Here is a 13,569-nt window from a genome sequence, read left to right as displayed (position 1 = left end):
TCAGTGAAACAAAGCACTGATATGGAATCCTTTTCTAAGGGGATAGAAGGCTTTCTAAAACGTAGATATTCCACTTGTACCTGAAATTCTCTGGTGTTATTTATCATCTCACTCAAATAAGTAATGTAAGATATGAGTCCCTGTTACAATGTCAAATCTGAACTTCACTTTTCACTTAACAGGATCAGATATAAGTTTCTCAGCAACAGCTCCAGTGTAGTATAGGACTTTACAAAGCAGACAGGACTTTTTTCAAATGATGGCTTTTCTGTTGAATAAACTTCTAAGCTTTTAAACTTTTTAAATGTATTTAACTTATATAAATCTGATTCAGTGAGTAGGATAATCTGTGCATGTTAATAAATGTATACACATCTGTTTTTTGAAAATAGAAAAATGTAAGAGAAGTGCTTAGGAAAATCTTCATGTGGACAAAATGAAGCAATACATTATTTTCTCCTCAAGCTAGATATCCACCCTTCAGTGGAATGACTAGTGAATTTGGTTGGAAATGCTTATTCTCTCACCATACGGAAATGAAAATACAACAAAGACTTAGTCAACAAACAATTCTTCACAAGCTTCAAAAGCTTCTGTAGGAAAATAATTTCCATCTGCAGTAAAACTCACAGAGTGATATTGGCTGTGCTCATGCCAGCAAAGAGATCAAATACACAGGACTCTAGGAATTTCCTCATTTTTGTGCAGCACAACGATATAAACCAATTTTCTTTCTCAACAGCAAAAAGACAAATTCATTTTGAGATAGAATTTTGAGTAGTTACTAGCATATGTAATACATCCTTTCTCAATTTTGTCATTCGTTTAATCCATGCTCACGTACATAGTTTAATTTATAATGGTAGCATACTTGTAAGTAAAGTATATAGAGGATGACATGCATGTCTTCCCTGTAACCACTTTGAGTAAATTGCATATGTTGATGCATATATTACTCTTGTTTTATATTTCTGTATGTATTCACTTTCAACATATTTTAAGTGGAGACATCCCGGTAACTCCAGTGTTATGAAGGCTGTGTTTACACTTACTTTGGTAGTTGTACTTAATGTTACAGTCAGTTCCCTAGAAGTTACCAGTTTGAATCAGTTAAGTCAATACTGTTCACAGGGTGGAAAAAGTAGGGAGATATTGTGCTTGTTTGAGATGTTTTCTGAGCACAGAAAACCATAGTTACATACAATGTGGTTTTGAAAATAAGGTTTTGATATTCTATGGTCACAGTGAAATCTATTATACTTCGTAGATGAGACATAGATTTAGCTCTAAAACTCCTTGTTTGACTCATCAAAATCTTTGTCTCTAAAAATCTAAAATAAAAAAGACTTTTCTTTTTAAAACCTGTTTCTAAAAGTCTACAAAAATTTAAATCATCCGTGCAGAAGATATAAGTTTCTCTTCACTTTCCCTTTTTTTGCAGCATAGTTTTAATGAAGTAAACACTTCCAGTGTTTCGAGAGTTTGAGAGTCATAGAATGTCCTGAGTTGGAAGAGAGCCACAAGGATTATTGAGTCCAGCTCCTGGCCCTGCATAGGACAACCCCACATTTCACACCATGTGTCTGAGGGCATTGACCAGTCTATTTTTAAATACTATCAGGCTTAGGGCCATGGCTTCTTCCCTGGGGAGCTTGTTCCAGTGCTTCACCACCCTTCTTTTTCAGTTCCAAGTTAGAAATCTGCAATATCTCACCTCATCAAAAAAAAAAATAACATTTAAAAAAAAGCTTTACATTTCTTATTTAAGAAAAGTTTCCCTGAAACAAATGTACATGTGTGCACTGTGCTCCAAGACAGGTAAACAGAAATTGTACGCAAAAGAAAGATGGTTGTGCTAGTAAAGAGAATGGGGAGGAGAGAAAAAAAATCACTCATTTCACTCAGGACAAGGATGGAATATCTTCCTATTGTCTTAGTTCCAACCCATGGTGTACTGAGAAAGGGGGCCACTAAGCCCAACCACATTCTCAGAGAAATATGGCTTGCTTGCTGGCTGTGTGTCTTGCCTTTAATGTCTAAACAGTGTAAATTCTGTATTAGATCCCCTCTCTGAGTTTGCACTGTTGTCTCTGAGCTATTTGCTTTGCCTGGTTAAGAGAAGTTTCAACTACAAATGAGTTGAATGGATAAATTAAATTTTCCAGAATGGTTCTGAGTGAATGATTTTTTCCATGGCTTCAGAGGAAGCAATTTTAGGGCCAAAACTGGTGTTTATGAAATTTAGAAATTAATTTCTGACACTAAGTTAATGGAGATTTTAAACAAGGAATTTGGTCTAATTTTACAAGTATTGGGTGCATTATTTGAGTTCAAGGTTGCCTATTTCCTTTTCTGCAGTTTACATATTTGTGGCATATACTGCTTTTCTTGTACACTCAGCATGACTTCATATTTTTCTATTTGATTGTTTTAACTTTTGTCAAGGTGAAAAAGGAAAAAGAAAGCTAGACTTATTTGAAAGTTATAATAAGCCTTTTAATATTGAATAATCAAGAGACAGACCAGAATAGATATGCTATTTTATCAGCAATATAGAATTACTCACAATGGCAAAGGTTTTAGCTTAGGCAGCCATTTATGTAAAAAAAGAATTTTCACTTGCTTATTTAGACAAGCACAACCATAAAACTGCCTGCTTCTGATGAAATTGCTTCACATCTGTCAAATTATCACGATATCAATACCAAAGCATATGTTTGTATTCACAGTTGCTTATATTACCCATAGAGTTATAGAGCACTTTTTTTTTTCAGAATTTAATTCTTTCCTTTTATCCAGCAGTGTATCAATGGTAATGAAATGTTTATCAGAAACATTTAAGAGAGCTGTGGCTTTCATTTTACCTTTTCAGGACTAATGATACTGGATTCCTCTCCTACAAGGAGCATTTACCAGTAACTGAAATTGTGATCACAGATACTGACAGACCAAATTCTGAAGCAGCTTACAAACTGGGGCCTTTGCTTTGCCGTGGTGACAGTAAGTAATAACTGCAGAGTTTTGCTAAGCAACAATGGGTTTTGACTGCACTGAATTTTAGGTTTTTTTTTTTTTTTCTAAACAGCCTAGGTTACAGTTTTGTAAAAATTTCATCCAGTTCATTGAGTAATTAGAGAGGAAAAAGACAAAATGTTATGGTCCAGTGCAAACCAGGGTAGAATGGTAAAGATATACTTTTGATGATGCACTGTACAGAAATATTATAGTTTTCAAACAGATATTTTGAGTACAAAATTCAGTATTTTTATGTAACTTGAATTAACTTCATGTAATAAAGAGTTACATGAAGGTGAATTCATACCTGGTATTTCAAACAATTGCTAGGGGAAATCCCATGGACAAGGCTGCTGAAGGTAAAAGTACCCAAGATAGTTGGTTAGAGTTCAGGGACTGTTTCTGCCAGGCTCAAGATCACAGCATCCCGACACATAGGAAGTCAAGGAAGAGAGCCAGAAGACCTGTGTGGTTAAACAGGGAGCTGCTGGGTAAGCTCAAGTGGAAGAGATATAAGGCTGTTCTCAGAGGGTGTAGAGAGGCAACTAGGAAAGCTAAGGCCTCCTTAGAATTAAACCTGGCGAGAGGGAACAAGGACAACAGAAAGAGCTTTTTTAAATACATGGCAGATAAAACTAACACCAGAGGCAATGTAGGCCCACTGATGAATGAGGTGGGTGACCTCGTGACAGAAGATACAGAGCAGGCACAGTTACTGAATACCTTCTTTGTCTCTGTCTGCTCTGCCAGAAGCTGTCCTGAGGAGCCCGGTACTGCTGAGGCCCCAGAGGAAGTCAGGACAGTGGAGGAATTTGCCTCAGTTGCTGAGGACTGGGTCAGGGAGCAATTAGGCAATCTGAACATCCATAAATCCATGGGTGCAGATGGGATGCACCCATGGGTGCTGAAGGAGCTGGCTTAGGTCATTGTTAGACCACTCTCCATCATCTTTGCCAAGTCTTGGGAAATGAGAGAGGTGCCTAAGGACTGGAGGAAAACAAATATCACTCCAGTCTTCAAAAAGGGCAAGAAGGAGGACCTGGGTAACTATAGACCAGTTAGCCTCACCTCCATCCCTGAGAAGGTGATGGAACAACTTATTCTTGGTGCCATCTCAAGGCATATCAAAGATAAGAGGGTCATTAGGGGCAGTCAACATGGCTTCACCAAGGGGAAGTCGTGTTTGACCAACCTCATAGCCTTTTATGAGGACATAACGAGGTGGATAGATTGTGGCAGAGCAGTGAATATGGTCTACCTTGACTTCAGTAAAACATTTGACACAGTCTCCCACAGCATCCTTACAGCTAAACTGAGGGAGTGTGGTGTGGATGATCAGGTAGTGAGGTGGGCTGCGAACTGGCTGAAGGAAAGAAGCCAGAGAGTCATGGTCAATGGGGCAGAGTCTAGTTGGAACCCTGTAACTAGTATCTAGTAGCTACTGGAAGGCCTCAAGGGTCAGTACTGAGGCCAGTATTATTCCATATAGTCATCAGTGATTTGGATGAGGGAATAGAGTGTACTATCAGCAAGTTTGCTGATGACACCAAGCTGGGAGGAGTGGCTCACATGGCAGAAGGCTGTGCTGCCATCCAGCGAGACCTGGACAGGCTGGGTAACTGGGCGGGGAAAAATTTAATGAAATATAACAAGGCCAAGTGTAGAGTGTGGAATCTGGGTAAGAACAACCCCAGGTTCCAGTATAAATTGGGGTTATTCATATTAGAGAGCAGCATAGGGGAAAGGGACCTGTGGGTCCTGGTGGACAGCAGGATGACCATGAGCCAGCACTGGGCCCTTGTGGCCAAGAAGGCTAATGGCATTAGAATGGGTGTATTAGAAGGGGTCTGTTTAGTAGGTCAAGAGAAGTTCTTCTCCCTCTCTACTCTGCCTTGGTGAGGCTGCATCTGGAATATTGTGTCCAGTTCTGGGCCCCTCAGTTCAAGAAGGACAGGGAACTCCCTTATGAGGAAAGACTGAGGGAGCTGGGTCTCTTTAGCTTGGAGAAGAGGAGACTGAGGGGTGACCTCATTAATGTTTATAAATATGTAAAGGGTGAGTGTCACAAGGATGGAGCCAGGCTCTTCTCAGTGACAACCAATGATAGGACAAGGGGCAATGGATTCAAACTGGAACACAAGAGATTCCACTTAAATTTGGGAAAAAACTTCTTCTCAGTAAGGGTAACAGAACACTGGAACAGTCTGCCAAGAGGGATTGTGAAGTCTCCTACTCTGCAGACATTCAAAACCTGCCTGGACACATTCTTATGGAGTCTTATCTAGGTGTTCCTGCTCTGGCAGGGGGATTGGACTAGATAATCCTTTGAGGTCCCTTCCAATCCCTAACATTCCGTGATTCTGTGGTTACCATATCTCAGGAGAAACATACCATATGCATGTCTTCATCACCAAATGTTACGCGTATTAACTGCTCTGAGTGTGCAACTTGGAAATCTATACTATGGAAGATTAATGCAGTATATGCAATATCTATGAGCAAAATTTCAACTTCATGCAAGTATTTAAAATTTGGAAAATTATAGAGTAATTCAAAATATAAAGCTTGTACATATTGAATATGTATGTAGTAAGCAGAAAACTATCATGTGTGAAGAAATCATTTAAAAGTAATGAGACAACTAAAGCGCAAGACTGATACCTTATTGAAGATTTGTGATGACATTTCTGATTTCATTAATTTCCATCTTCATTAGCAAAGAAAACAGATCTGGTTTATGTTCAACAGTAAGCTATTGCACAAAATTCTATGACTGCTACCATAGAATTTTGTAATCAGAAGACAGGAGAAGCAATGTTATAGATCATCCTAAATATTTAATCTATACTGAAGAGCTGAATGGTTTTTGTGTACAGTTGTGTAAGGGATTCAAATATTTAATAAGCTTGATTTCTTTATGTCAGATGCTACTCCATGAGTTTTCATGAACTTCACTATTGTTTAAAATAGTTACATATTATTATTTTTATTTTTTATGTGATTTTCTTCTTCATCATCTTATTCTTCATCATATGATGTTGCTTTTGTTTTTCGAAGAAGTACTGATCTATGCTTTTAGGTTCACTCAGGAGACTGCATAGATAAAAAACCCTATAAATTAGCATGAATTTATTTTTATGTCATCTCTACTTTCATTCCTGTGACTTGTCAGTATAATTATGCATGGAAGATTTGTTAACAGATGTGTGGTGCAGCAGTGCATCCTAATTTTCTTATGAAAATTTATAAGACATGGAAAAACTGTTGGGTGCTTCCTTTTCACTTGTCTTATGTGTGATTGTGAGCTGATCATTTATTCTACCTATCAAAGAACTGTTAAATCATGGGGTTATGATATAGGATTATTATATAATTCAAAGTGAAAAGGACCTAAAAAGGTCTCCTGTTTACAGCAGGATCAACTTTGAGCTCAGACCAGTTTTTCTCAGGGCTTTGTCAAATTGGGGCTTAAAGACTCCAACGATGGAGCCTGCACTGCTTCTCTAGGCAGCCTGCTCTGCTGCTTGGCTGTCCTCATTGAGAATTTCATTTTACCTAGATCAAGCCTGAAACTCTGTTTTTTCAACTTAGACCCATTGTCTTTAATATACCTTACAACAATACAGAGAACTTGGCTCTGCTTTCTTATGATTTTCTCTTAGGTTTCAGGGGCTGCTGTCAGGTCCCCCACAAAGCCATCCCTCATCCAGGCTGAACTAACTAGCCATGGTCTCTCAGCCTGAAGAGCAGGAAAAGTGCTTCAGACCCAAACATCTGGGTGGCCTCCCATCATACTCACTCCTATTTATTTAGTGTACTGGAGGGACTAAAATTAGAAGCAATATGTAGATGTTGTCTTACAAGTTTGAGTAGAGGGGGATAACCGTCTCTCTCAATTGATTTGCCATGCTTATACAGCCTATGATGCGTCAGGCATCCAGTGTGTCCATGGACAATGAAACCAAAGACAATGACAACAATGAAACAGAAGTATTTAGAGGTCCTGTAGTACTTATAAGTAGGAAGAATTTCAATTTCACTACTCACCAAGTTCCCAGCTACTATTAATTACATAACCTGACCCCAATTATCACAAATCTTGAAACATGGAAGCCAACTAGCTTCCCCGGGTGAATCATTAAAACTTACAGACAGTTCTGACACCCATTGACCTCCCTGCTTTTATTTGATGTTTACTTTGTCTGACTGATTGAATTTCTGCAAAATTTCACAGTGATGCTAAATGATCACAGTATTTCTACAAGCTGCAATAGACAGCTCTAAAATATCATGAGGACAAGCACAAGAAGTTAGTCTGAATACCAGAGAAATATTTCTGTAATATCAGACTACACTATAGATTTTCACTTCAGAAAGAAGCAATTTGGGACTGAAATAATCTCAGTGAAAAGACCTTTCATAATATAACTGTTAACGGTAATAATATAGCAAAAAACTTCAAAAGGAGCATTAATTTTCTTAGTTTAATAATAGCAGTAATAATGCAATATTTCTCAGCATTTACATAGATAGTTAAAGATCGTATGCTTTTAGGCAGGGAGAAACTGAAATTTGAGAAAACAATACAGAATTTCTGAATGAAAAATTAATGTAAAATCATCGAATTTTGACATAGAAAAAAGTGTAAGGTGTTGAGTAAAATATTAATTATATTATAATATACACAAAAAATACATAAATATGAAGTATTATATAATATGTTACATATCCCGTATCATGTATTTTATGTCATATATCATATATTATGCTATTATCAATGTTATTCTATGTATTTCTAAGTATAAAAATATATAATATAGGATATATCATATATAATAGATTATATAAGTTTATATTAAATTATATTCCTAGAATTTTTTGCAATAATCTTTACATATCAGCAGATTTTTCTATAATGAATATTTTCTTTAAAGTTCAATTTTCAAGAAAATTTAAAAAGCCATGAGTTGTAATAGTTTCTGAGTTCTGCTCATTAAATTTCACACTAGACAGAACTGATGAAGTCTAAACTCTCTTGTGAGATCATCAGTAATATCTAAGCCAAAAAACCTGTTTCTCCTACCTGCAGTAGGCTGAGAAATCAGGTCATGTCTTTGACTATTAACAACAAAAGTATCTGTAAACTGAGTGTTCACTTCTTCCTCCTGTCTAGCTTAACAATATCAATTTATTTTTGTCCAAATGTCAGTTTAACAAACATTATTTTGATTCACTTTACTGCTTTGTGCATGATCACGAAGTTTTAAAATATATAAAAATGATGTAAGGTTGAAGAATTGCATTAAAGAAGTTAAGAGATGCATTTTTTAGTGAAAGCCTCTTAAGCTTAACCTCTTTGTTTAACTCAGGTAAAATCTCATGTGATAGCCTCACATTAAATGCAGTTTCATGTAGAACTTTCAAATAAGGTTCTTGTAGGCAGGAGAGAAAACCAGAAAAAGATCCGGTGGTCAGGATTTGAAGCTAGGTCAATGAGCTGAGTGTATGCATATACATAATTATATATATTGATGATAAGAATGTTTGTGAATTTTCCATAAATGGACAATTTTTAATTGAATTTATTAAATATTTTTCCTAGAATAAATGCTCTTTTTCAAACAAAAAATTGTTCAGGGAATTTATACACCCTGTGGCATGTCAGAGGTTGCACTAGATGGTCACAGTTTTCCCTTCTGGTATTTTAATCTATGAAATTTATAATAAGCTGCAGTGTAGCAGAGCTGGAAGACGTGATACAGATGGGGCACCTGAACTCCACAAATTCTCAGAGGTAAACAGTTGCCAGCTGGTCAGACTTCATAACATTAGGAGGACAGCTTTAGAAGAAGCAATTTTTACACTTCTCAGTACTTTGGGTCTCCTCTCTGCTGTGCTGCATGAGGGAAATTTTTTGCATGTAGCAAAACTGACAGAAATATGGGGCAAATATGGAAAAGAGTAAATATGACTAGAACATGTAATAGGTAGTGATAATTTTCCTGATTGGTTTTGCACAGTGATAAAGTGAAGCACCACCACCCCACCACCCACCCACCCCGCAATACACACACACCAAAATAAAACAAAAGTACCAAAACCAAAAACCAAAAACCCAACCCAAACAAAATAAATAAACAAAACATTTAGGGTGCAAATAATAGATGATCATACAATTTAAAGATCAGTTTAAGACACAAGATAAGAAGAAGCAGACCCAAGACAAAAAGCAAAATCCTGATTGCCTACTGGTAGTTTAGCTAAGATCAGATAACCCAGTGGTACAGATCAGACATGCTAGTAGAATCTGCAATTTACAATGAGCATGCTTTCTACAGTATTAACCTTCTCCACAACTACTGCTATGTGCTTATAATCTGATCATAGTGACGTTCCAGTTAAATTCCAAGATCATGCCCAGGTACCAGAGACCAGAGGCTGGCTCTCACAGACACGACCTTTCTGTTCTGGAAGCTCTCTTTGTATCTTTTGAGTCTTTCACAAAATCCCTGTAAGGGACAATATAGGAAACATGAAAGATGCATTACATGTCATCTTCATAAAGACTATATCTGCTTTGACAACACAACTAGAACCTACAGGCTAACAGTGTACCTTAGCTATGTCAGTTTGTAACAGATGAGTAGTATTTTATGACATGTCAGTTAGAGAATTGGGGTTTTTTTTGGAGGGAGAGTGAAAACTAGTAAAAAAAAAAGTACAGAAATTATTGTTCAACAACATAAGAATCTTTATTTTCTCTGCCTCAGCACCCACTGCCCCTGCTTGAGTTTCCACTTTTAGAATGAATGATGCAACACTTAGAGATGTCAAGAAGAATTTATATAAATAACAAACAAATTTCAATTTTGATTAAAAACTTGAAGAGTTACGATTTGCTGTTGCACATTCAAGAGTCACTTTGCTATCTTTGAAACATTAAAATAGCTCATTTATTTGTCTTGTACTCATTTGTCCCTATTTCACTTTACAAGTTGGTAAGAGTAGTTGATATATGCCAAAAACTTAAGTAATTTTTGCAATATATATATGCCACTGTTTTATTTATAGCAAACAGGATGTTTTGTTTGTTTGTTTGTTTGTTTGTTTGTTTTAACTATAAGAAGTCAGCAGTGGTACTACTCAGATAAAATGCTAAATATTATTGATTTTCTAAGCACATGGTGTTTGACAGTTCCAGAAACTAAGTAGGAGATTGTGAGCCAGATACTGTGAAGTGAAGAAATTATTTTCCCACCCTGATTTATGACAGCATAAGATACTTCATAGTATACTTTAGCTAGATCTATATTTAACCTGCTTTATTGGTACAGTAGCTTAACATTCATAAATCACACAATTTCCAGAGATGAGAAAAAGAGCAGCTAGATAAGACAGGAAATGAAGAGAGGAAGAATAAAACTTCCTGTCCCTACCCTCTCCCAAAGACTCCATTCTGATTTACGAAGTTCATTCAAATGCTTCATTGAAGCTAATTGTATCATTACTCTACTGGACTGTTACTACTGCTATTGTCTTCTAATTGCTCACAGTGTTTTACCGATTTTGTATAAATTACTAGTATTAAACTTCCTATTGTGTTTGAATTACTGGTAACAGCCAGCTCATTGTTTTCTAAACGGCTGTTATATACTTGAATCATAACTGTGGTTAAGTTTGCTCTGTGGGAACCATGACCCGAAACAGCTGAGCAGCATGGGCTTAAAATTGATCCCAAAATGTAAGGCCGCTGCCTTTGGCTGACAGCAGTTTGCACAGGGTGATAAATCCTTGGAACCCAACAATCAGCAGAGGAGAGCAAGGTGCAAAACTATGCTTTCCTCTCCCAACCTAGGCCATCTGTTCACAGCTCTGCCCTACCACATTAAAGTTGTCCTGATGGCTGCTCTAACTTGTGATGGCTGGCAGTACTCCCAAGTGCTGAATGTTGAGACAAGCAATTGCCAGAGTACAGAGGAATATTCTGCTATGCTGCTTTTCTAGGTGTGAGATCCGAACCATGATTAAAACTCTGCTAAAAAGTAAGGAGGAATGAGTGAATGGACTTTGACTTTACTTCATTAGGCTGTGGACCAGGTGTCTGTGTACACTCTATTATAGAGTTCAGTTTTTCAGATAAGAGAGGAATTCCTTCCTTCCTTCCTTCCTTCCTTCCTTCCTTCCTTCCTTCCTTCCTTCCTTCCTTCCTTCCTTCCTTCCTTCCTTCCTTCCTTCCTTCCCTCCCTCCCTCCCTTCCTCCCTTCCTCCCTTCCTTCCCCTCTTCCTTCCCCTCTTCCTTCCCCTCTTCCTTCCCCTCTTCCTCCCTTCCTTCCCCTCTTCCTCCCTTCCTTCCCCTCTTCCTCCCTTCCTTTCCTTCTTTCTCCCTTCCTCCCTTCCTTCCTATCTTCCTCCCTACCTTCCCCTCTTCCCCTCTTCCTCCCTTCCTTCCTCTCTTCCTCCCTCCCTTCCCTCCTCTTCCCCACCCTTAAAAACAGAGAATGCTTGGAGCAAAAACCAAATTTCTGTGTAGTATTTAGACCCAGATCACAGCATTGTCAGTAGAATGTGCAACAGCCTTGTCCAATTAGGTAAGAAGGTATTGAATGCCTCATTTGATCTAGAAAGCAATATAGCTTAGTAAATAAATATAGATACATCTCTAAGTATTCAGCAATGATAACAAGGTACTTCTAGTTGAACACCATAAATGCAGATTATGTTATTAGAAGAGTTTATTATAAGAGATTTTACATGAGGATTTTAATAATAAAGAACAAAAAATAGCTAATTATTATTAAATTCTAGCTTAAAGAAAAATCCAACCAGCAAAATATTTATATTTGATCTTGTAAACTTTTTTGTATAACAATGACTTACATTAGATTTATCATGCAAGTAAGAATACATATACATTTCTAAACTGCAATAAATGACAGGAGAAGATACCTTCATAAAATATGATTTTTTTTATTTTTTTTTTTTTAATTCCTTCCACAGTAACTACTAGGAGCTGTATCCTACATCTGGTAAAAATTCACTGGACTACAACAATAGCAAGACTGTTATGTGAGAAATATACAAACCAACACTTACAGTTATAGTTTGTACCAGCTAATGTAGGTATAGTGCTTAATTCAAAACTGCTATGTTTGTTTACTTCATAAAAGGATACATCAGACCCTAAATAGACTGTCTAGCTGAGAGGAAAGGCATTTATTTCCCATTAATTGGTTTTTGTTTATTTATACCAAGGACCTTAATTACTCTTGATTAATCACTTTTCTGTGCCTCCAAGAACGCCCACTTTTCATTTTGTGGACTAAGCAGGAACCTTCTGTGGAAGTTAGACTCTCTGAACTTTGCAATCCCATCTAGACCTGGTCACTTCCTTCTAATAATGGTTTATAGAATTTACACTGTCAATATTAGGTCACATTGTATCTATCACTTAATCTTTCATTTTGACAACCAGGAACATTTTGGAATTCAGCATCTTTCAACACAGAGACATCCTACCTGCATTTCCCCACCTTCCATGGAGAACTCAGTGCAGATGTCTCATTTTTCTTTAAAACTACTGCTTCCTCAGGAGTGTTTTTAGAAAACCTTGGAATTCAAGACTTCATAAGGATAGAGTTATACTGTAAGTAACATGAATGATGGTGGTTTTTATTATTATTTATTATTTGTTGTTATTATTATTATTATTAACTTTCAGTTGGATTAATTTACAATTAACTTAAAGGGAGAATATTTTAAAACTATTCCCTGGTTTTATTACTGTTACGACTGCTATTGGACCTTTATCATTCCCTCAAAAATCCTAGCATTGAGACAACACATATATATCCATTCAAAGATAATTTCTGCCCCAGAAGTCTCTTAATATAAGTACACAGCAACCAGCCTCTAACTGTTCAGACTGTTCCTCCTTTCCTTGATCACTGCATCCCTATTACCAAATTCTCTTCTTCCAAATTTTAAGGCCAGGTATAACATGTGACTGTTGAAAGATTCACTTAATCACAATGTGTGACTCAGAGCTTTTGTGGCACAATATCCTAGCTTAGTCACACATTCGCATAATTATTTTTCTGGTTTGTCGGTTTTGCTTGTTTGTTTGTTTGTTTTTAATTTTCTGTGTACATACCCAAGTCTTTAGACTTTTTCACATGAATACATTTTTGTTGCATGAGAGAAAATTAAATATCTCACTAAGTTCAGTAAGATGATTAATGTAGAATGAAAGCCTTATCTTAATTGACTGAATGTTTTAGTGTTAAGTTGTTCTTTATTAAAAGGGAAAATATTTAAAATGATGAGGTATTGTTTCAAAAAACTTTTGGGTCCATTTCAAATGTCACATCAACTGAAAAGTCTTATACTTGACAGGTACCTCTGAGAGCTTTTTAGATCTCTTTTTGCTTGAGATTAGGGAGTTCCTAATTTTTTTTTTTTGCAAATCCATTGTGTTATCACACTCAATTATCTTCCAGAGAAGAGTAAAAATAAATATATATATATATGACATATTACAAAATATTAATATAGAAT

General features: G+C 36.5%; 1 protein-coding gene across 1 annotated transcript in view; it reads left to right on the top strand.

The window, feature by feature from the left end:
- CNTNAP4 (contactin associated protein family member 4) overlaps positions 1-13,569 on the top strand; it is a gene marked incomplete at both ends in the record, with an annotated part of 249,687 nt that overhangs the window by 210,594 nt on the left and 25,524 nt on the right. Inside the window, 2 exons of the mRNA XM_082075208.1 lie at positions 2,873-3,000; positions 12,488-12,658. Of these exons, the coding sequence (XP_081931334.1) occupies positions 2,873-3,000; positions 12,488-12,658 (299 nt within the window). The remainder of the gene's footprint in view (positions 1-2,872; positions 3,001-12,487; positions 12,659-13,569) is intronic.

The sequence above is a fragment of the Streptopelia decaocto genome, assembly GCF_964273445.1.
Source record: "Streptopelia decaocto genome assembly, chromosome: Z".
In the NCBI taxonomy this organism is placed as follows: Eukaryota; Metazoa; Chordata; class Aves; order Columbiformes; family Columbidae; genus Streptopelia; species Streptopelia decaocto.
The sequence above is the reverse complement of the archived record's forward strand: the minus strand, read 5'-3'. Positions and strand labels throughout refer to the sequence as shown.